We start from the raw sequence: 26,058 nt of genomic DNA, 5'->3' as shown, positions 1-26,058 counted from the left end.
CAGAACAAATAACAAACAGAGCAGCCCATGCAACAACTTATCATAGTAATTTGGTGGAGATCCAGCAACAATAAAAGAGTTAGAAACATCAAAATCAGAAGCTGCACATTGCTATTTATTCAGTCAAGCTTTAGAATTAAAAATAACTTGTAATTCGTAATTGTTTAAAAATATTCAATAAAAATAAAAGATTTTTTTAAATTTTTTAAAAATATTTGTCCTCACAGACCAGGATTCAGTCAGCAAAGCTCAGTCTATAGGGACAAGGCAGTGTCAAGATAAAGTACAGTACTCAAAGAAAACCATGTGCCAACATGTAATCATAGGACAGTAGCATGAATGAAATTAAATACAGAAATATTTTTATATAGTCACCTAATTTCAGGGTTCTTCTGATATCCTGACTGTTCTATAAATGTTTTTCCCCATTACTTTTTTTGTTGCTGGCAAATCTTTTGGATTTGGAGGCTAAGAGGACTCAAGACTAAACACTGATGTTTATATATATCCATGATCGCCACTGATTCTGCTATTGTGGTTCAGCTAAATTAAGAAGATAGGGCACTTAGGCTGTAGTTGATAAGATGTAACCTTTAAAAAATGGTGTATAAGCTACACTTTGTAACAAGAATTTAAAAATTTCAAAATGTACATGCAATGATTAAAAAATAACTATATTCTTCAAAGAAAAGCATCTATTCAGTGGATATCTCCAATATTTCCAAGTATTTAATTTTTTAATTTATAATTATTTTTATTTCTAATTGCATCTGAACCACTGAAAACAGGAGACTGTTTATAAAAACAGCTGTGATTCTTTAGTAGTTAATGCAATCTATGTAAATAACGGCACAAATTTCAGAAGTGTGTACACTTTGAGTCCATATTTATCACATGACCACAATTTCAATAGGTTATGGTAAACAGAAAAAAACAGGATTTATCTCAGTGTCCAAAGATTTATGGATATTATTTTAAAAAGTGATTACAATTTTGTGAAGATTTTGTTTGGAGCACAGAAATGAGCATATGCTCTGAATGCCATCAGTGTCCACAAACAATTATCAATTTATTTTTCAATCAAATGTATTCAGACAAGTTCTGTAGTTGACAGTTATTGAAATGGGTAATTTAACTGGACGTTTTCTTAGTAGGATGAAGAAATCCAGATGAAGGAACTCAATCACTGACATATCCACAATCATCGTATCTGTATTTCCCAATCCATCGCCACTTTGAGGTTTACACTGTTCACAGTCAGCGTGCAGCAGGTTTCCATGTACTGAAATGCAGCTGAAATGTCCTTAGCACCTGGCGATAAAAGGAAAACGGGTGATGCTTTACCTTTTTTAGTTTTTTTTAAATCGATACACAGATTAGGGAACAAATTCCTCAGATTCCAAATGTTTTCGTTACAGCTTTCTTTTCTCCTTTGGAGTAATTAAAGCATACACTCAAACCATCTTCATGGCATGGATTCAACAAGGTTCCTGTGCAATCTGTTACCTATGTAAACTCATTTATATCTCCCGTGTGCTGCCCGGGTTTGTTTTCTTTTTATTCCTTCTGCAGATATTTTACTTTTTGGTAAAGTCTGATCAGCTTTAAAGTTTGCCTTTTGTTAAATTATTCAGTCAATGTTGTTGTGCATTTGTTTCCTCTAACCCTTATACTCTTTATACCCCTGTAACTATCACAGATGCTGTCGTCTGAACTGTGCATTTGATAACACAACACATGGGTCTACTCCTCTGTCATGCTGAGGATACAATACATGAATTTCAAATACAGACTCATTAGACAGGACAGTTTTCCCATTTGCCACAATCCATTTTAAATGAGCTTGGAGACAGAAATTGAAGCAACATTACTAAATATTTAATGTCTTTTTTTCTTTACATGGCAGAAATGTAACTTCTATTTCTGGATGTAGTGAAAAAAAATTGGTGACACCACTAGCTAATAGCAACTGGGTTATTTGTCTTTGGACTTGACCAATAGATTATCTGAGTATTTTAATGCTATTATTGATTTCACATTTCCCACCTATTTGCAATTTTACCTATAAAAACATACGATTTTTAAGTGTTCGTGCAATCTGGTACCTTTTTATGTACTGTTTTTACCCAATCACAGGATGAGATTTGTGAAAAAAAGACACAGAAGACAAACGTAACATTACAACCAGTCTAACATGCCAAAATGAACTCCCCAGTGCTATTTAACCTCCATGTTTAATATGAAATTATGTCAAAATGCAACAGCTCAAAATGCTGCTAGTTTTAAAAAATAGATACATATTTTGCTCCAGATTGTTAGATTCCTGTTATAGTTTGTTTTGCTGACAGACAGCATCGCCTCGCTCTCTTTTACCCACATCTGCAAATCTCAGGGAAGGAAGTGACCCTGTCCCATAGATCTGATCCTGATATTAGCAGCAGGTTTTTGGAGTTTAAAAGTCATTAATTTTGTGAAAATGACCCCCACTGTCACGTGTTTTACAGCATCATGGGCCACAAATTCTAACTTGTGAGGTATTCAGTGAGTTACAGTCAGGTTAGGACTGATGTTTTTCAACAGTTGCACAATCAGCTCTAAAGCCAACAACCCCTCCACATAAGTTTTCTTTAGAGACAAATTTACAGGGAGGATCATGGGACATCAAAAAGTTGAAAGAAGAAGTTTCAAATCTCAGTTCTGTTGTTTAGTTTTGTTGTTGACATGTCAAATGCCAAATTTGCTGTTGTGGGATCAGGATTGCTGAAAGTGAATTTCCAATTTTATTGTTTGTGTCGTTGACTGACGCAGGGGGGGATACTTTTTTCTCCTCACCAGGGATAAAAATAATTTAACCTAGGCAGGGACATGGAGAATATCATACTACTGACCTTTCATCAGTTAATCTAATTAGTTAATGAGTGTTTTTATTCTTGCATGAAACAACTTTTTTGTCTTTTGTTGTCCTGCGTCTCAACTTTTTGAAACATCAAATATAAAATGAGCAAATGTTGTTCACAAAAAAACTTTATCAACTGAAATACTTTAATAACTTAAAAGTGCATTTGCTTTCTTTTTGCTTTTTTGGTTATTTTTCTAGAATAACCTGGTTTCATTTACTAAAATAATGTGTGTGTGTGTACCACAGGGAGTAAACCTGCAGAACATGCATGCAGAGGAATATAGTAAACTGAACAGACAACAGGAAGGCAGCAGGAAAGGTCGGGTGCTAAATATCGTTTTACTGTTTACAGGCCACAACTTACTTCAGTGGCAATAAAATCCAATTGCATTCAAGGACAATAAAATGCATTCTTAAGGTAAGAAACAGGCAAATTATTTACTGATGTTAAAAACACACATATCTCAAAAGCCACCCAACATGACGCACAATAACTGCATGTGTTGTTTGACGGTGGTTGTTTTGGAGGCTTGTTCTCTGGAGTCATGCTGGTATAAGTGGGTGTTTCTTTTATTGTGAATGTCAGTTATCCATAAACCTTACATCAATGCCAGATCTCCTTACCAGATGCATGCACAATCACTGCGGACGGTTTGCTCTTGACCCCCAGGAGGGTGACCGACTGTATGACTGTATTACAGTCAAATGTTCCTTCTTCACCGGCAGGACTGAGACAAGCAGCACCAACAACAGTAAATCATATTGTCATGAGTTATTCTTCTTAAAAATATTTAATGTTATTTTTAACATGACAAACAGTCTCTCTTTTTCACACGTGGCATAAAACTGGAGCCCATCTTGGAAGTGTGAATGTGACTCACCGGCAGAGCAGACGGCCTGACAGCATGCTGAACCTGCGCAGACAGAAGGCCTTTCTGTCACGGTATCTGAACGAGTGGCCGTCATCCAGGTACAACTCACCATCAGCAGTGCCCTGTGGAGAGAGGAGATTGCAGTCAGGGCTTTGCTAATTAAAAGATGCAAATGTCACAATTTGCATAAAAAGTTCCCAGTAGTTGTAGCTTAAAGATTTGGCATGATTAAAAACTCAATTTTAATAAGTATTAGTTTACCTCCAAACTTTTGAGCAGGCACTGAAATAAACCTGTATACAGACAGCTACTACATTAATTAGCATTGTTGGATACAAACAGCTCGCACTGGAACGGTTCGCAGCCGAGTGTGAAGCAGCGGGAATGAGGATCAGCACCTCCAAATCTGAGGCCATGGTTCTCAGCCGGAAAAGGGTGGAGTGCCCACTCCGGGTCGGGGATGAGTTCCTGCCCCAAGTGGAGGAGTTTAAGTATCTCGGGGTCTTGTTCGCGAGTGATGGGAGAAAGGAGCCGGAGATCGACAGACGGATTGGTGCTGCGGCTGCAGTGATGCGGACGCTGCACCGGTCCGTCGTGGTGAAGAGGGAGCTGAGTGTAAAAGCGAAGCTCTCAATCTCACCTATGGCCACGAGCTGTGGGTAGTGACCGAAAGAACGAGATCGCGGATACAAGCGGCAGAAATGAGCTTCCTCCGAAGGGTGGCTGGCCTCTCCCTTAGAGATAGGGTGAGAAGTTCGGCCATCCGGGAGGGGCTCAGAGTAGAGCCGCTGCTCCTCCACATCGAAAGGAGCCAGTTGAGGTGGTTCGGGCATCTGACAAGGATGCCCCTGGGCGCCTCCTGGGTGAGGTGTTCGGGCATGTCCCACCGGGGGAGGCCCAGGGCAGACCCAGGACGCGCTGGAGAGATTATATCTCTCGGCTGGCCTGGGAACGCCTTGGTGTTCCCCCGGATGAGCTGGAGGAGGTGGCTGGGGAGAGGGAGGTCTGGGCTTCTCTGCTTAGGCTGCTGCCCCCGCGACCCGACCTCGGATAAAGCGGATGAGGATGGATGGATGGATGGATGGATACAAACAGTTTAGACATGTGCAATTTCTTTCCAAAAGGCTGAAATTATATCAGTGAAATGAGCCAAAGGCAACAAGTTGATACATTACACACAGTCCTAATGCATTTCAATAAATCATTACTAGCCTGCATCTAGTTAATTGACTGATATGCACCACGGCACAAGTCTCTGATGAAACACTTTGCATAATATTATGAATATGAAGTAAACGCAGACAGTTTAGCAAACATGTGTACATCAGTGAATTAATTGTGAACAAATACATGATCATTTTTGATGAAAATTAGTGAATCTGAATAATTGTTCTGTTATTAGTATAACTATGTGAGACTGTAAAATCATGATTTTAAAATTAAGTTAAATATTAATAAATAAAAGTGACCTGGACAACTGAATGAAATAAGTTTAAAAAAGACAAATATTTACAATTTATAAATATAAAAAAACAATTTCCATTCCATTTCCATTCTCTTTTACTCAGATAACTGTAACTAAAGTTTTGAATCATGACTGAAAGATATTTATGAATTTCTCACTGAAATACATAGAACAGACTGACTGATCTGTATTTCTAGTAGTCATGACATATAATTTGTTATAGGTCGTTGTGGAAAATTTAGATCGACCACATGGTAAGTGGTATGACTGTTTCTGCCAATGAAAAAAACCTTTTTTTGCCAACCATAAGTCAGAATTTCATGTCATTATCTCACATTTTTGACTTGTTAACTTAAACTTTTGAGAAAATAACTGTAAATTCCAAGTGGTTAAGTTGAAATTTTGAGAAAATAACCCCAAATTTTGACTTATGGTTGGCAAAAATGTTTGGTTTTTTTTTCAACAGCAGAAGCAAGCTTCCATAAAAATCTGGACAACTACTTATAAAGAGCTTGTGGTCCACAAACGTTTGGCACCCTCTGGTGGAATTGTTTCTATACAGCAATCTGGACCCCAAAGAACAACCTCAGGAAAAAACTCAATACATCTGTAACCACTGCAACTGAAACATACTGGAATCAATATTAGAAAAAAAGGGACAACAGAAAGCCCACAGATTAAATCTTTGTGTGAAATTCAGAGAGCGAAATTCAGGCTCATAGAAAAAACTAAAGTTTTCTCAGTATGGAAATGCCATCCAGTCAGTGTAGGATTCCACTATCCTGCACGAGTTACCTGAGAGTTTAAAGCCACAGTAACAGAGAGGGGGAGCTGCCGAAGCTCAGCTGTGCAGGAGCAACTTCCTACTGATCTGCAGACCACCGAGCCACCGCGCTGGAATACTGGAACCTGAGCAAAGGAAACATCAGAGTCAACTGACAGATAACAGATCATCTGACTTTATAAAAATAACACACGTAAAATAGTCGTCTAAACTTACTGTGTCCAGGGTGACAGGAAGACTCAGAGTCCTGCCTCCTTTGTATACCAGTGCAGAATGGATGTCATACCAAATCTAAAACAGACAAAAATGTGAATAGCATCCACAATCAAGTGTAACATGACAATATTGAAATATATATAAGACAGTACATCGTCAGATCCAGGAAGTAAGACTTTGATTTCTTGGATGCCTGGTTCAGTTACAGGACAGGCCAGCAGTGCTCCTCCTACATAAAATGAAGCAAAGTTTAACTAAGAAAAAATGAAAGTGCAATAATTCCAGGGTACAAAGAGAAATCATGCAAAGATGAAAAGTTTTTTATCACCAAGCATGTACTGGCTGTCCACACTGAAGGTGCTCTCTTCTTCTGGGAACTCCACCCACAAAGGTCTGTATAGTTTTAAATAGAATTAGAGGCCACATCCAAGTTAAACTAGCTTTAAAATGAGAGCCTTATAAAGTGAACATTAAGAGCATGATCTCGTCTTCACAGATGTAATAATGACTAAGTTAACAGAGGTGTAGTTGCAGCTGCTATATTTGAACAGTAGATAGCACCAGGACTAACCTGAGTGGAGGCAACGCAGACGTGTGAGCCTGGTGAAACAGCGTGTACCAATAGGGCAGCAGACTGTACCTGAGAACAGACAAAATGGACTCTGGATTATGAGATCGTCAGACAATAAGCATTTCACCAAAGGCAGAAGAAACTAATGAAACATATTATATTTGTATCTTGTCCCTCATGTTGACATTTACTTTAAAGCTACGGTATATACACTATCACCACTAGAGGTCAGTAGGTTGCAGCCCGAAGTCAACTCTCAATTCAAATGCATTTATCCTAGCTACAGTGGCTGCTGTAGGACAAACATGTTTTAGTCAACCAAGAGAGACTGTCTTTGAACTGGATCTAACATTGTTTTCGATTCACCGAGTGTCACATCCCAATAATGTTTTTCACAACCCGTCCTCTAAAGCAGCAGAGCAGCCAACAAAATAAAATGATACGACCAAGACAAAAACTGTGGTATTTTGTAAATATAATAATAAACTTGAATTCACTGTGTAATTGTGTAACTTTATTATCAGCGTCCTCCTGAAATGCGCCAACAACATCGAGAGTAACATCCTCCTCTCTGCCCCTTAATGCTCTCTGGTCGCTATGGTAATGCATAAATAGTTCTTTCAAACGACTCACGGATCGGTACCGTTGGCCCAGGGGTTGGGGACTGCTGCTCTAAAGGTTATGTTCAATCTATACATGGTGTTCAAGTAACCGACACTGACACCTCTCTAGCAGTACCTTTGTTGGATTACAGTGCGGATTGCTGCAGTCACCTCGTCCCCAAAAAGCCAGGGTTCCCGACGGTTTGTCACATTTGCAGAGTGACCGCGGAAAAATGGCTGCAGGGCACCCGCCTGGTACCAGCGCACCAGTAACTCTGGCTCTGGGTCCTGGATGAACCCACCAACATCAGCTGAAACACCAAAAATAGAGAGTAATGATAAACAGCAGCACATGACAATATGCAGTAATATATCCCATACTTACTGAATATATAAGCAACTACTTATACTTGTACTTCAGTAATATCTCTGCACCAACAAAAGAAAATTACACGTTGGCTGAAATAGAAGGATTAACATCTCCGTCTGACTAGTCAATAATAATTCTGTTTTGTGTTTAAATAATTTAATCCATAAACAATAATGTCCTCACCTCCACAAAACGCTATGCCTGCCAAGCTCAGGGACAACACCATTGGAACTGAGATCTTCAGATACTCCCAGTTGGCAACATTATCACCAGTCCACACTGCTCCTGTATCCCAAACAAAGCCAATTACAACAAATGGCACAGCTAAGCATGGATATGTGGAAATATGGAGAGGATGGAAGCATTTTCATTTTCCCATTTAAATAGCTCACCAAGTCTCTGTGACCCTGCAAAGAAAGAGCGCGAGAGGACGAACGGTCTCTCTAAGCCACCCGAACGTGTGATTAGACCTTCCACTGTCGCCATGTGCTGTTAAATAAAAATATTTTTTTAGTTATTTTATTTTTATTATACAGAATAGGCTTGGAGGCTTTACTCTTTAAACACTGTCTTCACAACTTAACTACTCTGGATGTTGATTTGTACTTTTAGAGTTACTTGAAGGACAAAATAAAATTTTTCCATCAAGAGAAGAAAAACAGATTTTTTGTGGTTAAAGTAACAAAACACTGCAGGTCCTTTAAGAGATTGCTTACCTGGTAAAAACCATACAGGTTGTGTAAATCTCTGTGTTCCCAGTCCCCACAATGCACTGCATCCTTCAGCATCGTCAGCTCTGGGCCGCTGAACACAGATGGTTCGTTCATATCGTTCCACACAAACAACAAAGGTGTCGATCCCTGTATCATAAATAAACACCATCACTACCGTGTCTTGAGCAGACAATCTTAGTATTAAGTGGACAAAAAACAAATAATATGAGATGAAATCTTTGTCAAGGACTAAAGTATTAAATTAATTAAGATGCTTTTAAAATGTTTCATTTTATTTCACGGGTACCACAACATAAGAAGAAAACACAGCTTAATTATTCTTCAGCCTTTTGCTGCTCTGCTCTGGTCCTGAGTAGCTTTGCATTATGCAGCGTTTCTGTTTAAATATGGCTGATCCCTTCTGAGCCTTACTTTGTATTTATCCAAGCTGAAGCATCTGGAGTACCATGCTCGAGTAGCTGAGCTGCTGAAATCAAGGTAGGAGGATTCACCTGTAAGGGAAGTGAACATAACTCCAGTTACAAAGAAGATGCATATGACAACATCATACGTACACATCAAGTACATACAGCGTCTATTAAAGTGGACCTTGTTGCTTTTTCTTCTTTTTATTTATTCTTGGACTGTACTGTAGAGTATCTTTGCATGATCAACAGTATAAAAAAATCATATTTATCTTATTCTGGACCTTGGTGCAGCCAACATGTTAACATAGGCTTTTCAAACAGTAGATTTTGTCAGATTACCTGGCCAGCATGAGCCCTTAAAGATCTGTCCCTCTCTGTCCTTGACAAAGTGCCCTCCGTCTCTGGCCTCACAGTAGAGGGACCAAGAAGGATCAACCTTAATGTGTGGATCACTTATAATGACCAGCTGAAGAAATATAACAGAAAACATCTTAACGTATCAAAGCAAAACAATTTCTCTAGATGATGCATGTTTTGCACTGTAAAACTGACCTTCCTGTTTTTCTTCTCCAGGTGCTGCTGCAGCTTGGCTGGTTCAGGGAAATGAACAGGATCCCAGGTAAAGTACCGCTTCCCATCTGTGTGCTCAATGTCCAGCCAGATGACATCGTAAGGAATACTGTGGCGATCAAATCCAGCATCCACAGACTTCACGTCAGCTTCATCAATGTAGTTCCAGCGGCACTGGTGGTACCCGAGGGCAAACAGAGGGGGCAGGGCTTGATATCCTGACACAGGGAGGACAGACAAGTAAAGTTTGAGTCTTTGAGAGCTTAATTTTATTTTTTATTTTTGGATAACATAATTTCAGAGCCACATTCTCACCCGTCAGCTGAGCATACTGGGCGAAAAGTTGCTGTGGACTGGGCCCAAGCAGAACCATGCAGTCAATCATACCACTTTCTGAAAGCCAGTGGACATCAGTCTGTGGTTCAGCCCGCCTCCGTTTAACTGGAGGGGTTTTATCATCCTGTGCGAGACAGAGGGTTACTGAGCAGTAGAAAAATGTCTTTTTGCTTCATGGGCACTGTAAAATACAGACAGCACAGAAACAAAAGTCACCTGATGGTCAGAAGGGGAGTACTGAATGTTTATAAAAGTCTCAGACGCATTCAGCCAAAATACACCCAGAGTCCTGTCTGGCTTGTGGGCCACCATCAATGGCACAGATCCATACAGTCCGAGACGACTGTACAGTGGATAGGCAAAAACATCCAAGTTGTACAGCCGGTAAGGCTCACCATCTCTGTGAAAGGACACACATTGTTTAAAAATTGTCAACTCTCTCTCCTGCCTGCAGGATGCACAGATAAATTACACTCTTACAAATGAAGACACAAACACCATCGTGTGTACCTCGTGTCTCTGAGCTGCAAGTTGTCTGCGTGTTGGGGTAGACCATACACATGCCTGAACCCATGAAGACAGAGGTCTGCTCCAATGCTGCTGGGACCTGAAGGTGCACAACATATGTCTCTCAGTATAAAGTTTAGAAGTACACTCTGTTCCTTGATTATTAAGCTCTGTAAATGTACACCTGCCTGTAATTTATGATCATAAAAATGTGAACACAGTACACCAAAGTGAGATAGTAGCTGGTAAAATATTTAAGCAGAGGCACAAACCATTAGCCTTGATATCCACAAACTGCTTGAATGTCTCCTTCCATAATGAACTTTTCCGCTCGTCTTGAAGCTGAAATAAAAGCAAAAAAGAACAATGGCATTCACAGACCTGATTAAGCTTCAAAATTAAGCTGTAGTTTCAGATGTGCTTCTATTTTCTTACCTCGCTACCATGACATGTGGCCCAGCAGAAGAATGCAGAATAAAGAAAAGAAATGCAGTTAACTATATAATATAAACAATTATCTGCTGCACATCTGTTTCCTGCAAATCTCACCTGGGTCGATGCTGCAATCTCTCAAACCACAGTTTGTCCTTAGAGTTGAACGTGACCATCACTTCCTGCTCACACAGGATCTCCATTCGGAAAGGAGAATGCCACACACGGAGCTGATAAAATCCGGAAGACCAAGAAAGTGTGACTGAGTCCTTAGTCTGTTTCTCCACTGTTAATCTACCAAAGGATGAGCAGTAAAGGTCAAGTAATTTCGAGGTGCAGCAATCCTACGAGTTAAAACTTTATCTATAAACTTGTCTTTTATTGATATGAACAATTAATAATTTCTGTCACAACAGAAGAAGTTCTTAGACTGTCAGAAATACTAAAGGGGACTGGATTTTAAAGAAGTAACATGACACCCTAATAGAAAAATGATACATCGCTTACTGTTCACACTGTGGTTCCCCGGGTAACACATCTGGAACTCGATAGCGTGCCTTAATAGGCTGAAATTCATCTATTGTTATCCTTACAATACCGTGTTTGGACGGGGACAAAGAAAGAAGCAGCCTGGTCTGTGAAAAGAGTAAGCTTATAAAAAAAGAACTCTTCTTCAAGTGTCATTCACAATTGTGGGCATAATCAAAGGTCAAAACATTGATCTGTGCAGTCTAAATGATGATTAAATGTGATTAAAGAAACTTTTTAAAAGTAACACTAACCTGCGAGTCTGCTTCCACCAATTCAAAACGTGCCCCCTTCTCTGTGAGCACCATGGTGTCCAAAAGAGCCTGATGCTGCATGTTTGGACCCTGGATCTGCCGCCTTAAAAGCAAGCGAAAATAAACATCAGTGATGAGATTCAAATACTTTTCAATTTTAGAGAGGTTTTAGAGTTAGACCAGATTATTACGCTTACTTAGAAAATTCATCTCTTTGTATTTGAGCCACACTCCAAATTCATTCTAGTAAGCTACCTTTTAAAAGCAGTTTAAACATTTCTGTTTAATCAGGGATTTTACTCGTATTCTGTATTATTGTAGGGTACTTAACTTACAAAATAAAGCGCCTCGGGGTGAATTTTCCTGTGATTTGACATTATAAAATTGAATTTAAACGTTTGTATTAGCTTTCATTGTGTTTCAACATGGTTCTCTATTGATATTAATTATTTTTAATAGTCCTTTACAACGGTAAATAAATAAACGTGACTTACTTACTTAATTGCTTAGACTTAATTACTTAGACACTGGCTCAAGTCCAACAAAACACAATAAAATCACTTTAACTGTGTCCAACACACCTGTAAAAAGCAACATCACTGCTCTTCTTGAACTTGCCTTCCCCCTCAACATTAGGGATAACACTAGAAGAGAAGCAAAAATAAAGTGAAATAGACACACTTATACACGTAGACCAAGGTGTTCAAGACAATTGGGGCATGGAAAGCACTTTTTAAAAGATAAAGTATCTAAAATGGTGGTTAAACTGTAACCTGACTGTGCACACATATATAAAAGTCACAAACTTCCCATAATTCAAATATTGCCAAGCACCTTTCAGTGACCTAAACAACAGCTACCATGTATTTGATAATAACTACACAGTAACTACATGATTGTCCTACTTTATGTTGCTTTCTTCATATAGGTTCATTGTGAAATGTCAAAGGTCAACATAAGAGAGTGGTCTTTGCAACAGAGCGGCTGAAAACAGCATGTTTATATACCCATATGTCAGTACCTAGCAAGGGTTTGGCTCACTTCCGCCATTTCACGCAGACATAAGACAAAACCTTCGGTCCTTTACAGTCGGGGTGGTCTCCGTGTTTGAGCACAGCTACATTTGTTTTCTGTTTAAACCAGGAAGAGCTTCCTGACAGTTTCAACTCGGGAAACAACACGTAGAGAAAAATTCTGCCTCAAGATACCGCTACGTACGTCAACCTTCATTTCCGGTTTGGATTTCCAAAATAAATCCCCCACTGAAGCGAACAGGCCTCTCTTCCTGGAGGTATTTACAATGTGGTTTATGTTATTTTGCACAAGTAAAAATAATAAATAAATAATAATAATAATTGAAAAATACAGTTATTTAAAGCCAAAAAAGAAGACAAAAATATAATAATTGAATTTATCTAAACAAACCTATAGAATTTGATTTTTAAATCTTGTGCTTACAAATCATTGATTAATTATATTGATTAAAGATGGATTATTAAAGTATTTATAATTGTTGTTTTACAAGTCGAGATGGAGGTCTTCCAAGTATAACTGCCAAGTTATGCCAAGGTTGTGGTGCATGTTAGAATAAGGCTTATTTATCCAGCTCTGTTGGTAGGAGAATACTAAGTATTGCGTATGAATAAGAAATTCATTATTATCCAACAATTTCTGTGGTATCATAGTTACATTTTTTAAAATATATGTAATTGAATTAGTTTTGGGAGTTTCATTCATTTGTGTTTTTAAATGAGAAGACTATGATCACATTTTAAGAGTATGCTGAATGGTAACTGTAAAATACCACATCACACATCTAAATTTGGCTTTTCATCTACATTTACAACTGAAATCAAAATTATTATAAAAATTATTTCCTTTTAAGTAAGGGTCAAAGGTTAATTAAATGTAAACAAGATCTGTAGTCATTTTAATTAATTATAATTGTATAATTATTCATACTTTTCGAAATATTTTTAATTTCTGTAGCTTTCTTACACTATATTTTTCTATTATGTGTATTTAATGTGTAAATTGCAAATATTGTTTGTGCATTGTGGATGTTAAAGGCCAGCGAGGAACAAGGGTTGGAAATTATTGGAAATTAGCTTTAACTCTATGTGCACATAAGTGTCATGCTCTGTATTGGAACTTTGCATTGTCCCGTCTAAATAAATAAATTGAAATTCCATATTTTTACAAAACGTTTTGTTAGAGTTGTAGATAGTTTATAATAATTGGTAGTTGCCCCTCTGTCAGGCATATACAGAGGGAGATGGTTTCTGCTCTCACTGTTTTCGGTGTTATGTTGCACTCTTGTGGCGACCGCGGTAACTACAGGGAGAACAAACCGGAGCTGGATGCGGACACGAGCCTGGCTGACCTGGAGTAGATGCACAAAAAGATGTCATATGATCAGGTGCATTGGTTGTGTTTGCTGTTTTTTGCCTTAGTTTTCCGTCCTGGGACAGCGGCAGAGGTTTCCGTATGGAGCATGGACATCAACTCGGTCAGTGTCTTTAACATATGTGTCTTTACCATTATTACATAGTCTCTAAGCTAAGTCTTCCATGGTAGCTGTTAGCCGAAGAAGCTAACTAGCCCCTTCTTTCCTCTGTAATATCTACCTAGCACAAACACTGGCGTTTTGCTTTGACAGCTCTCGTTTGGATAGTCTGACACGACAAGTCGCTTATTCGCTTATTACCCCGCTTTTAAACCACAGATTTTCCTTTCATTAACGCTACTATTTTTGTCTGGACAAAAGGTGATATTTTTCTCAGTTCCACTGTGTAAAAGCAGGTGGTGTCATGTTACAGGTTCGTTTGCATCTGTGTTACACAGGAAAAGTAATTCTTGTTTAAAAACTAGCTCAGCCGGTGATATTACCTCACTGAATTCAAGGTGAGCTAAACGTGCTCCCACGTGACGTGGATAGGCGATTATATGTGGAAAAACATGTGTTGCATCATGTTATTGAAGCTTAGGTAGATATAGTGGTGTCTTGGTATTTCTTCATATGTTGCCATTTCTGTTCCAAGGAGCCAGACTGTCGTTTTTTAAGTGGTGTTAAGTAATAGTTTTTCACGCTATTTGGAGGGCTTTAAAAGTGTTTCTTAAGACATTGCCTACTTTTTTAAAAACTCATTTTCAGTCCAATTTTTGTACCTAGACACTTTCACGGGAGTCTTTTATTTTTTTGTTGTCCGCTATTTCACTTACCTATGAATCATTTGAACATAAAAATGGCACCTAAATCAAGGGGTGAACCGGTGGCCAGAACCATAACAGAAGAAGAGGCAAGTCTAAAAATCTACTTAGAGCGGGTGAACAGCATCTGAAAGTGATGTCCTCAAGTCTTTGTTGGAATTCTTCAAAACACAAAATCTGAGAAAAGCATCTTGAGGTATGCCAAACTACATAAGAACTGGACTGAAAGTCAATGGTAACAGTCCTTATGGATCAGAATTTGAAACCTTTGGTTCAAATCATCATAAATATGTAAAGAGGAGGTATAACAGTGAGTGTCTAAAGTCATATGTAAAACACAGTGGAGGCAAATGACATTGGGACACTCAGCGAAGAGCTTTGGAAGAAGCCTGGAGAACTATCCCTGAAGACTACTTAAAGAAAGAAAGTTTCTCTCAGAGAGTTCAGATTGTGTTAAACAATAAAGATGCTCAGACCAGATATTGATTGATTAGTATTGTGCACACTTCTGTTTTTTCCTTATATGCTGTATTTCCATGTATATTTGCATCTGAGGGTAAATTGCTGTACCTATTTGTTATATATAATTTTAAAATGACATAGGTATTTTTTTTTTGAAAGAACATAATTCAGGAAAAGATGATTAAAAATTGTGCTATCACATAATTTGTCTAGCACAGCAGCTGCAGCACCATTGTTTCCAGTACTCAGCACTCTATGCATCACACATGAGCAGATGGTGGTCCATAAAGCCATGTCTTTATGTGTAAATTGTACATACACAGTTCAAAGGAATCTGCAGAATGTACACATACAGTGATCGCTGATGAGCTGCTTCGGTACCTGATACTGGCATAAGAGCAAAAACAGCAGCTGACTGATATGTCTCTGTTGGGTTTCAGACGCAGGATGCCGTTTTTCGGAAGACCCTGTATGCCAACACCACCATCTTCATGAAGTGTAAGTAGCCTACGTTCTCTAAGGTGGATATGGCCAGGACTATGGATGTGAGGATTCACACATAAATGCTGACTGGATGGCATTGTTGTGCTGTGATTTACTTCCCCCACAGCGTGTTTATGGCTCTAACTGGTATCCAGACATTGCAGATAAGTTGGATGCCCTGCAGCCTTCAAACAGAATATCTAGGGACTAAAAGCAAAATGTCAGTGTTTGAAATGATAAATACTCGTTGAAAGAGTCTTATCTCCACAGTACAGATTGTACTGTGGTGTAAATTTCTCTCCTTTGTATGGTGCTGTTCGTAGAACTGATTGCTGGCGTTTACTTGGTGTCGGTTTGAGACATACCTCCAAGGAAAATTAGACACTGACCTAGAATAGAACCTGGAATACTTTGAACTCCACTGACTCGCATGTGCTTGTCTGAATCAGCTAGTGGATACTAAGTGCTGATATGTTCTTCTTTCTTCTATTTTTCAGTCCAGGGTGACTCAAGGCGGTGTAACAAAAGCTTCGCCTTCAACATCAGCTGGTACCTGCGCTCCTCTGTTTGCTATAATGAGGTCTTTAACACACCAGTGAGTATACACCAGTGAGTCTTTGAGTAAAGAAAACAAAGATATACTTTGGATAAATTTGGGTTTATCAACTTTTTTCAGGATTTAGATATATTGTGCATCAACTGTTTGTCAGTCAGGGCAGCTGCTGTTTCCTTCCTGAAGCGATTTCTTGGCCTTGGCCTCAACTTCCATCTGGCTCCTTGTCCAAGGGCTTCTCAGACTCAGCTGCACTTTGCTTTGTTGCTGTCAGACTTTTAAGTGAGGGTCAGAAACAAGGATACGTGGAGGTCACCTGTAGCACAAAGGAGACTTTTAAGTCAGATTTGATTTGAACGGTTTGGTTCCTTTCGAGCTTGAACGTCTCTTCCAAGAAAAATGCAAAGCTGGAAGCGAAGTAGTGCAAGTCCAAAGCAGTTTTACACCAGGAAGGAAATTCACTGCAATAAACAAACGTTACATTTTTCATTTCATCCATCCATTTTCTGGGCCACCTCCTCCAGCTCCTTCAAGGGGGACACAAAGGCATTCAAAAGCCAGCAGAGAGATGTAATATCTCTCTATGTCCTGGATCTTCCTCTCAGTATAATATACCTGAAACACCTCATCTGGCTTCTTTTAATGTGGAGTGATAGCTGCTCCAACCCCTCCTGAATGACTGAGCTCATTCCCTGTGAAGGAAGCTTATTTCCCACGTTTGTGTCTGCCATCTAATTTACCCAGAGTTCATAGCCAAATGTCTTGGTAGGAATGTAGACCAACAGCATTGGTTTCAAGCTTCACGCCAACAGAGCAACTGCAAAAAGCACAGACAAAATCCTGAGATCACCGAACCCTCCACCCTTTACTCCTGCTTTGTGCCTAGAAGTGCTGTTCATAAAAGCTATGAAAAGAATTGGCTTTACATCCATCCATCTTTTGTTTATCTAGTTCAAGTTTGTGGTGGGCTGGAGCCTAAGCATACACCCTGACCCAGTTGCCAATCTATCGCAAGGCACTTCAAATTTTTATTAAATAAAAAAGATCTAAATGAAATTAATACATTCAGATTTAGTCAGTTTTACTTTGTGGGTTTGATGTGAAGCATGAACACTCTTCTGTTCTGGAAGTGAAAAAATAAACCCTAATTGTGATTTGGATGTTTGGATCTACTCTTCTTACAAAAAAAACGTATTTACTATCTTACATACTTTGGGCCCTTGAAATTAGGTTCCACTTACTTGCCTGTGTTTGCACTATTCAATGAGTCCCGTGAAGGCTGGTGCTTTTGTCTTTGTTATTCAGCATTATTCAGCTGGTGTGTGAAATATTGTCATGTGCATATTAATGCTTATTATTATATGGTGTCAAATATTTTGCAAAAATGTATTGAAATACAGTAAATTCAGTTACTGCTGTGATTGTCAAGTATCATTGCAATAACATCCTGTTATAAAACACATATTAAACACATAACTTTAAAGTACATGTTATAACGGACTGTTTTGCAGGACAACAAAGCCATGAACATGTTTGGCATGGAGCACATGCTGAAAGATGGCTGGAGTGGCTTCTACAGTCAGGGCTACATGTACTTTGACAACTGCTCCTCTCTCTTGTTACCAAAGGTCAGTGACAACGATACAGTCCTACATCACTCTAGATAGCACATAAACTCATTTATTATGTGTGTGTAATTGTCCAATTTCTGTGCAGCAGTTATCCAATACTGATGTAAGTCAGTTTTTAAACATGTGAAACTGCTCTTTAAGAGATTTCCTGCATACACTGTATTATATATCCATATCTATTCATGTGTATTTGTTTACTTTGGCCTTTGTTTTAGGTCTATTACCCAGACTTCAACCCTTATCAGCCACTGACTAGCCCAAAGGTGCGTGATCGACACTGATCTTTAGACGCTTATTATGATTTTTTCATTGTTCTTATCAGACTTGCCCTAAAACTATTTTTTTCTCTTAGAGTGACCCATCCAATCAGAGCTTCTTTTGGTCTGAAAAACCGGTAAGACATTACAACAGTGAATAAACTTTATATTTTTAATTTTTTGAGGAAAGTTTTAATTCTTTCTGGGTATTTTATATTCCAATGCTCATGGGAACAAGTGTAATAATGATATATTTTTTGTCATTATAACAAAAGTACAACAAAACTATATGCTGTCTCATTCAGTGCAATGAAATCAATCTATAAAAAGTATAAAAATTGCTTCATTCATCAGATTTAAAAGTCTAAATCTTCTTTTTTTAGGATATCAGTGCAGTGGCCAAAGCCTGGGAAGACAGTCCCTATCTGTTCATAGTGAAGGTGCAGCCTTTGTTTCGTGGAGCTGACGATGAAGCTGAGGGAGGAGAGCAGTCCAGCTTTACGTTTTCAAGTGAGAAACAACCATTTTGCATAAAGAGCTTTAGAATGATATTTCATTAAACAATAACATACCTTTCTTTATTTCCCAGTGAAAGTGGAGATGAAAGGTCCACATGACTACTCCTCTCCAGCAGACTGGCCTCTCATGATGGTATAAATCCTAATTTTCTGTAATATTTAACATTATTTAATATTTAATTGGTATATCTAGGAGTAAAAGGAGTTGATGAATTCAGACATGTAAAATCTTTCACCATAATACTGGAACCTGAGTGTATAGCTTACTTATAATCAATGACAAAGCTGAGACTGTCTCCCATTCTTGCGCTCATCACAGTTCTTCATGATCATGTGCATTGTTTACGTGCTGTTTGGGGCTCTCTGGCTCTTCTGGTGCGCCTGTTATTGGAGGGATCTGCTGCGGATCCAGTTCTGGATTGGTGCCGTCATTATCCTCGGCATGCTGGAGAAAGCGGTTTTCTACTCTGAATACCAAAGCATCCGTTACAAAGGAGACTATGGTTGGGAGATTTTCCACGCTTTCTTGTTTGTGGTATAAGTTTTTTTGTTTTTGTTTTTTCCTTTTCATATTTTGGCATCTGTTTTTCTCTTTGTATTGTTTTTTTGCAGTGCTAGGGGCTGTGATTTTTGCAGAGTTGCTCTCTGCACTCAAAAGATCTCTGGCTCGAATCCTGGTCCTCATTGTAAGCCTTGGCTATGGCATAGTGAAGTGAGTTGATTCCTTTAAAGGTTACCTGATTTTATGTAGTCTCTAGTGGATAACCCACTGCTGTTACTTGTTTTAATGCACTGTTTTATTCTCCCTTCTGCTTAGGCCCAGGTTGGGCACCACCGTACATCGGCTAGTAGCTGTTGGAATTTTTTACCTTCTCTTCTCCTCAGTAGAAGGTGTGCTGCGAGTAACCGGTGTAAGTATCTAATATTGATAAGCAGCAGATGCAAGTCTTTATCTTGCATTCATCCTTAAGAATAAAAATCTGTTGTTAACTAAATATTTATTGTGTGGCAGCTTTCAAAACCAAGACTACAAAGTACTTTGTATACAAGGATTATAAGAACAGTCACACATACATATTCTTTTTTCTTTTTTTTCAAATATATTGACATTTTTTAAATACATAAATCATGCCCTAAATAAATAAAATGTATTTGAACAAAGGTTGATTTAAAATGTCCCTTGAAGGCATACTCTCTGCTGATTAGGACACCCTTTATACTTCACTTCTAGGACCACATATTAAGTTTCAGTGGCCTCACATTAATTTTATCCAGGCAAATGAAATGAACCCTCTGCATTTCAGCTAGTGCACATTATTTGTTGCAGCCTCTGGAGGGTGATTGAAGCTGATGGCTGTGATGTATTTTTGCATAAAAATCGGGCCCGGTGCAGCAGGGAAGGCGCTCTCTATATATAAATTTGATTTGAGTGCAGGAGACCATAGAGAGGGAAGGTTACACAGGGATTCTGTCTCTGGGAGGCAGACAAGTGATCATGATAGAGAATGACAAATTTGATCCATGAGTAATTTTTTGAAAGAAGCTAAAGACACAGCAGCGAGTTCAGCAAAAGCGATTTAAACATGAGATAAGAAGGACGGCAAGCGAATGAAGTTGATTAGAATGTGTTTTGTAATCTTAACACAAGCTCATGTTTACCCAACACTTTCATAGCATGTACACTTCACCTTTCTTCTTTTGTGCTCGAGGTGATCATATTTAAATAAGATGCTGGAGTGCCAAATCCTCACCTAATGGTTGCAAACTTGTGCAGCAGTAGTCTGTATCCCCAGGCATAGATACTTCCTAAGTTTCACTTGCCAGAGCACAGACTTCTTGGATGAGCTGTTAGTACAGTTAACCATGCAGAAAACCACATTAAAAACTTAATTAAATGCTCTGAAAGGCACCATAAATACCACTACAGTTGAGTGTTTGAGTTCAGTGACTGTCAGTTAACACAGTTGAAGCCAATCAGAAAGTGTTGGCTACATCTGCCTGTCAGATAAAGCAGCCACACCCATAATAATGCACGACTCAGGTGAAACAGGTGAGTTATAAAAAGAGCATTTTCACATGAGTTTAGTCAGAACTTCATAGATATGAAACAGAAATTCCTCCACCAGTAGTGACATAATTGCTGCAGGATGGTGATTTTGACCGCAAAAATCACACAGATGCTCACCAACCAGAGTACCAGCAGCTGAGTTGAGTCCCTTATTGCAAAGAGGTGTCCTGCCGACAAATTTTGCTTATCACTACAGACTGATTCAGATTGACTACCTTGTGTTGGATATCTGATGGCATTTTTTTGCAAATTTTTGCTGATCTGAGTGTTTGCAGTCAGTCTGGTCACTCCATAAAAACTACTTGCAGTCATTCTCCAACAGCAAAAAGATTCTACCAAATCACTGGGCTACAGCAGATCTTTTCTTTTTCCTAGTCACAAGGAGGGTGCCATCCTATTTTTGCCTCTAGTGTGACTGAGGTGAAAGGAGATGGATAGTTTTTGGAGTCAGCCTCAAGTGGACATTTAAGGAACTACATTTTTGGTTTCATTTTTTAGTTCTAGAGCAGTGGTTCTTAACCTTGTTGGAGGTACCGAACCCCACCAGTTTCATATGCGCTTTCACTGAACCCCTCTTTAGTGAAAAATAAAATATGTTTTTTTTTTTTCAAATTCAAGACATAGATATGTTTTTTACTGGTGCACAAAATGAGCCGTGCATGTCACAGCGGAGGCTCTGCTGAACCCCTGAGACCGACTCACCGAACCCCTAGGGTTCAATCGAACCCAGGTTAAGAACCACTGTTCTAGAGGTAGCTGCTTGACTCACAGTCACTCTTTGCTCTCTGTTGTGCTCTAAGCTTTAGACAGATATTCTTCATAAAATGTGTCTCTTGTCGTCTTCCTACAGGGCTTCTACGGGACTGTTGCCCTTGTGGCTAATCTCAGCCTCTCCCTCATTGACTCCTGTGTCATGTGGTGGATATCCTTTAATCATCTAGCCTGATGACTGCTCAGGTTGCACTGGGATTTGTATTATCATAAGCACTGCACATATAGGCATTTGACTGTATTTGTTTAGAAGCTGTCCATATACACAGTGTTTTCCTTAATTTGCATTTACATTTTCATCAGCTTGTCTCAAACCACTCGTCTCCTCAAGCTCCGCAGAAATGTAGTGAAGCTCTCGTTATATCAGCACTTCACTAACACGCTCATCTTCTCTGTTGTCGGTGAGTTGCAGCTGTGCTGGGGTCCGCGTAGCTTCCACATTTTCAGCAGTTAAAAGTTTACCGTAAACTATGAAGCCAATTATGAAATAGTAGAAATGTGCTGCACTTGCTCCTCTGTAAGATGTGGTCAAACTTGGAAAATATGTTTGCTGGAAGCTGGTGAGCTAAGCTAAACATATGAACCTACTTCTGTATAAAGGTAATGAAACTAATATGACTTGGAAAAAAAAAGCTAATTTCTACTAGACAAACTAGGTTTTTCTATTGATTTACAAAACATGACATGTAAATAGTGCTGATTGACAGCTGATTTTGTCTTCATTAGCCTTTTTGTACTTTATTTTCACCTCTCTGAAACCAGGCTTATTGTTTGCTCTGTTACCAGCTTGTATTTAAGCTCCAGGCTCCTGCTTTGTGTTTACTGTGTAGCTGTCAGTGTGGCCAATCTTCTTGTAAACTCTTTACAAGAAAGGGAATCTGTGTACTTTTTGAACACATCTGTTTCATTAAAAAAAACATCTCCAGTTTACCAATGCTGTGGCTAGAATTACCTTCAGGTCAGTTTGTTGTTTGTGTGCTGTAGTTTCTGCGAAACACGTGTATTTTGTTTGCAGTCATCAAAATCCTTGGTGTTTATTTTGTGTCCACAGCTTCTATCATATTTATCATCTGGACCACCAAGGTCTTCAAGTTGGTCGACTGTCAGAGGGTCAGTTTGTTTTCTCTTTTGGCTGAGTTATATTTATCTTGTACTGGATTTCACTGCTTTTCCTCTGAAATCTGTCCTTGTCCTTTCTGCAGGGTTGGAGGGACTTGTGGGTAGATGATGCGTTCTGGCGCCTGCTCTTCTCCACTATTCTTCTGGTCATCATGGTGCTGCTGCGGCCCTCAGCCAACAATCAGAGGTCAGCGTCAGTATGGAGTTTGGGCCAAAGTACCTTTGTGTAAGCTCGTGGTTAACACGATTCATAAAGATTTCAACCTATGTGGTGTTTCCTTTCAGGTTCTCCCATTCCCCTCTGATTGATGATGATGATGAAGAGGACGAAGCAAAGGAGCCCATGCTGAACGAAGCTTTTGGTACGACATTTCACTCCTCTTGTCATTTAAAGCCCCAGACAAGTATTTGCCATATTAAACAGTGTTTGAAAAAGACACTGATTGCTCATTTGCGTTACATAGTTAAGTTGCTTAGAAAAATTTTGATTTTATTTAACTCTAGTGCTGTGTGTTGGGAGAAAAGGTAAAACAGCTTTTGATAAGCTTGGTTGTGTAAAACAGTATTAGTTGCCATAACATGTAGTTCTAGTCTCCTGCCGGCTTGTCATCTTGTGCCATATCACATGCCAGCTGATTCTTTAAATTTTGATCAGTTTTGTTTAGGTTCCACTAACAGGATGGTTTTTCTCTTATAGTAACAGTGTTTAAGTGTAGAATTCAGGACAGTGAGCTAGTATAACACAAAGATATAAAACGACAGAGGTCACAGAAATGTTTTCAAGTGGTTTGTATCTTGTGTTGTATGCTCTAATAATCCCAAATAATCACAATTTTCCTCACATCCTTTACTGACAACCTTCTGTCTGAGCTTTTGTTTAACCCAGTGACACATTCTCAGTCTGTTTGTATAGGCGTTAATTGATAAATTTATAATCATTTAATAGTGTCAGAGTAAATGATTTCAGCTGCCTTTTCTTGATTTTTCAGAGGGAATGAAGATGAGAGGCGCGAAACCTGACATTAACGGCTCCCAGAAAATGTTGAGTAAAGAGGTAGGCTGACTTCTGACATTTTCTCTCCTGCATTATTGCCATGTTTACTTAATTCTGTGTTTCAAAACTGCTTTTTGTCAGGATGAAGATCTAAAATGGGTTGAGGAGAACATTCCTACTACTGTTGCTGATGTGTAAGTAAACCTTTATTTTGGTGAAAAACTGCTACACTAAATGAAATTTGGATGGAAATATGGCGATGACTTTAAAGAGGAAGCTTTTTACGGGCAGCCCAGGATAGAAAAGTACTATATTGTTGTTATTCAAGCCATATTCATAGTGTTTGACTTACTCCTGATGTGCGTGGTATATCCGTGACCTCTTTCTCTGTTTTTTTTCTTTCCCCCCTCCATACAGAGCTCTCCCTGTAATGCTAGATGAGGAAGAAGTAAGGAGCCTTTTTACTTTACACATGCGAGTCCCATGATTCTACTCACACTTTAATCTATTTAAAGTCCTGACCTTTCACTGTGTCATCATTTAACAACCACACTGCTGTTTTTTGCTTTTTTTCCCAGGAAATCCTGAAAACCAAGATGGAGAGGTCCAAAATGGAGTAGAAGACGATCTGAGAATGAAAATAGAGGAATTCAACTGAGGCAGCAATGAGTGATCTGATTACCAAAAATGTTGGGGGGATGGATATCTGTTCTTTCTTCAGACACTTTTTAAAAAAACTTTTATTTCACAGGTTTTTGGGTAACACTATAATAAACTCTTATATTAACGCCATACTGTGCAACCTGAAGTGACTGGGTCGGCTGCTGATGGCATTCTGGGATTATTCTGGGATAAAATACAAGAAGCAGTTATATAGTATAGCATTTATATTTATAACTATTTTATTTGTTGAACAAAATGAAGGAGAAGCAGAAATGTTCTGTTTCTGTTTTTTTTTTTTTTTTTTTTTAGGACTATTATAATTATTTAATGAAACATGTGATATCCAGTGCAAGGGATAGATGATCAAAATATTTGACAAAAGCTCCACCCACTTCAGACTGCACAGATAACTCCTGACGGGTCAGAGTTGTAGGAATGTGAGGTCCTTTTTGGAACACAGTCAGGTATGACTCGTGATGCCTGGCCATCATCACAGCCAAGATATCGGATGATGCTACAAACGGAAGATAATGAATAACTGAAAAGATCAAAGTAGTTTCATAATAGGATTATATTTAAGACATTGTAGCATCTTAATGAACAATAGCTTATCTTCAGTGCTGTGCCATATATATTAAAAAGATACTTTGTTACATTACATATTTATTTGATCACACGATTTAATATTTAAATGTGCAAGTAACTCTATTGTACAATTAGCCATTTAGCCAGACAGCTAAAAGCAAATGTTTTAATGCTTAACCAACAAATATGTGTGTTTAATTGTTAACACATTATTACTGTAGTGTCTGGCTAACTGGGTCATTTTGAATATCAAAATAGTTAAGCCACTGTTAACATCTGTCATGTTGATACTTGAAGGATATCACCGTCGTCCAGAAAATAAGCCACATCTGCTGATCTGGGAACATTTAATGATAGTTATGGAGCTATATCAATGCAAAGAATTAACTGTCATAAAACCGTGTGAGGCGTGTTCATTTTGTAGACACATGCAGATCATTTCTTCAGGATGTCATCCACACACTGATCAGTTTAAGCGAGTTCAAATTTGACTATATTTAATTGGTTGATAAGCGTAGAAAAAGTAAAAGAAAATCCTGTTTGTAAGCATTAGTAGTAAAATTAAGCCTGCTTTATTTTAATTTTTATGAAAAGTAACGTTTTTTTATAGTTTTGATTTCATATAATAGATCTAGAAACACTAGATATTGCAGTCACCAAAGTGAACACTTTTTTCTAGCCACTGAATAACGAACCTGAATAGCTGAAAAATATACATGTAATTTAGTGTGTCTATAAAATGTGCTCTCCGACGCCCTCCACCAACAGGTCCGGAGTTTTATTTAGGTTCTCTGTTGACTTTAGTAGCACAGGGGAGTATCAGTTCACCATTATTACAGATTTCTCTGACCCTTTCCCAGCTACGCTCAAAAATAGCCTTATCTGAAATAATTCCTCATACTTGTTTGATCTACTGCAGTATATGTGGATAATTTTAAAGCTCTGAACTATGTTTGTTTTTTGTTTTTGTTTTTTTTCTATTTGTCTAAATCTTGTTGACAATATTTTATTTCAGAGAGACACTAAAACCCTGTGTCTGGATTTGAGTCTGCATTGTATTGTGAAGCTGATAATATTGTATGGCTTTTTGCGTATGTCCTGCAAATAAATTTCTATTGAAAGATGGTTAAAACGTAAGTTTTGTATAAACTTAGAATTATTTTGTTTTTCTAAAAGACATGTTTAAATATATATCAC

At 38.5% G+C, this 26,058-nt stretch overlaps 2 protein-coding genes across 2 annotated transcripts; one reads left to right on the top strand and one right to left on the bottom strand.

Annotated features, from left to right (window-relative positions):
* Positions 1–94: 94 nt before the first annotated feature.
* ganc (glucosidase, alpha; neutral C) lies at positions 95–12,787 on the bottom strand. The gene is made up of 25 exons (XM_031737119.2): positions 12,569–12,787; positions 12,129–12,191; positions 11,548–11,650; positions 11,273–11,400; positions 10,883–11,059; positions 10,769–10,772; positions 10,606–10,675; positions 10,337–10,433; positions 10,043–10,226; positions 9,806–9,950; positions 9,473–9,708; positions 9,260–9,386; positions 8,925–9,004; positions 8,496–8,639; positions 8,172–8,268; positions 7,963–8,064; positions 7,546–7,720; positions 6,808–6,876; positions 6,565–6,629; positions 6,389–6,465; positions 6,237–6,311; positions 6,032–6,145; positions 3,781–3,893; positions 3,524–3,627; positions 95–1,311 (listed from the first exon to the last, which is right to left on the bottom strand). The coding sequence occupies exons 1-25, from the start codon at positions 12,595–12,597 to the stop codon at positions 1,202–1,204; spliced, it is 2,688 nt and encodes an 895-aa protein (XP_031592979.1). The 5' UTR covers positions 12,598–12,787; the 3' UTR covers positions 95–1,201.
* A 1,106-nt stretch (positions 12,788–13,893) lies between these two features.
* On the top strand, positions 13,894–25,986 carry LOC116318083 (transmembrane protein 87A). Its single transcript, XM_031737010.2, has 20 exons — positions 13,894–14,056; positions 15,660–15,717; positions 16,200–16,297; positions 17,767–17,883; positions 18,102–18,149; positions 18,239–18,280; positions 18,527–18,653; positions 18,733–18,794; positions 18,981–19,164; positions 19,274–19,373; positions 19,479–19,572; positions 21,580–21,651; positions 21,793–21,901; positions 22,552–22,610; positions 22,703–22,806; positions 22,905–22,981; positions 23,609–23,673; positions 23,755–23,807; positions 24,031–24,061; positions 24,192–25,986. Exons 1-20 carry the CDS (start codon positions 13,940–13,942, stop codon positions 24,231–24,233), a joined length of 1,659 nt encoding a protein of 552 aa, XP_031592870.1. The 5' UTR covers positions 13,894–13,939; the 3' UTR covers positions 24,234–25,986.
* The last annotated feature ends 72 nt before the right edge of the window (positions 25,987–26,058 follow it).

The sequence above is a fragment of the Oreochromis aureus genome, linkage group 19 (genome assembly GCF_013358895.1).
Source record: "Oreochromis aureus strain Israel breed Guangdong linkage group 19, ZZ_aureus, whole genome shotgun sequence".
NCBI lineage: Eukaryota > Metazoa > Chordata > Actinopteri > Cichliformes > Cichlidae > Oreochromis > Oreochromis aureus.
This window is presented reverse-complemented; position numbering and strand designations above follow the sequence as displayed.

Coding starts and splice junctions, on each gene's coding strand:
- ganc (XM_031737119.2), bottom strand. CDS start 12,597: ATGGCGGAAGTGAGCCAAACCCTTGCTAG. Junction 10,227..10,336: donor TTGCAGCTCAGAGACACGAG/GTACACACGATG, acceptor GTCCTTTCACAG/AGATGGTGAGCCTTACCGGC. Junction 7,721..7,962: donor AGGCATAGCGTTTTGTGGAG/GTGAGGACATTA, acceptor TTGGTGTTTCAG/CTGATGTTGGTGGGTTCATC.
- LOC116318083 (XM_031737010.2), top strand. CDS start 13,940: ATGCACAAAAAGATGTCATATGATCAGGTGCATTGGTTGTGTTTGCTG. Junction 14,057..15,659: donor GGAGCATGGACATCAACTCG/GTCAGTGTCTTT, acceptor GTTGGGTTTCAG/ACGCAGGATGCCGTTTTTCG. Junction 19,573..21,579: donor GTGTGCTGCGAGTAACCGGT/GTAAGTATCTAA, acceptor GTCTTCCTACAG/GGCTTCTACGGGACTGTTGC.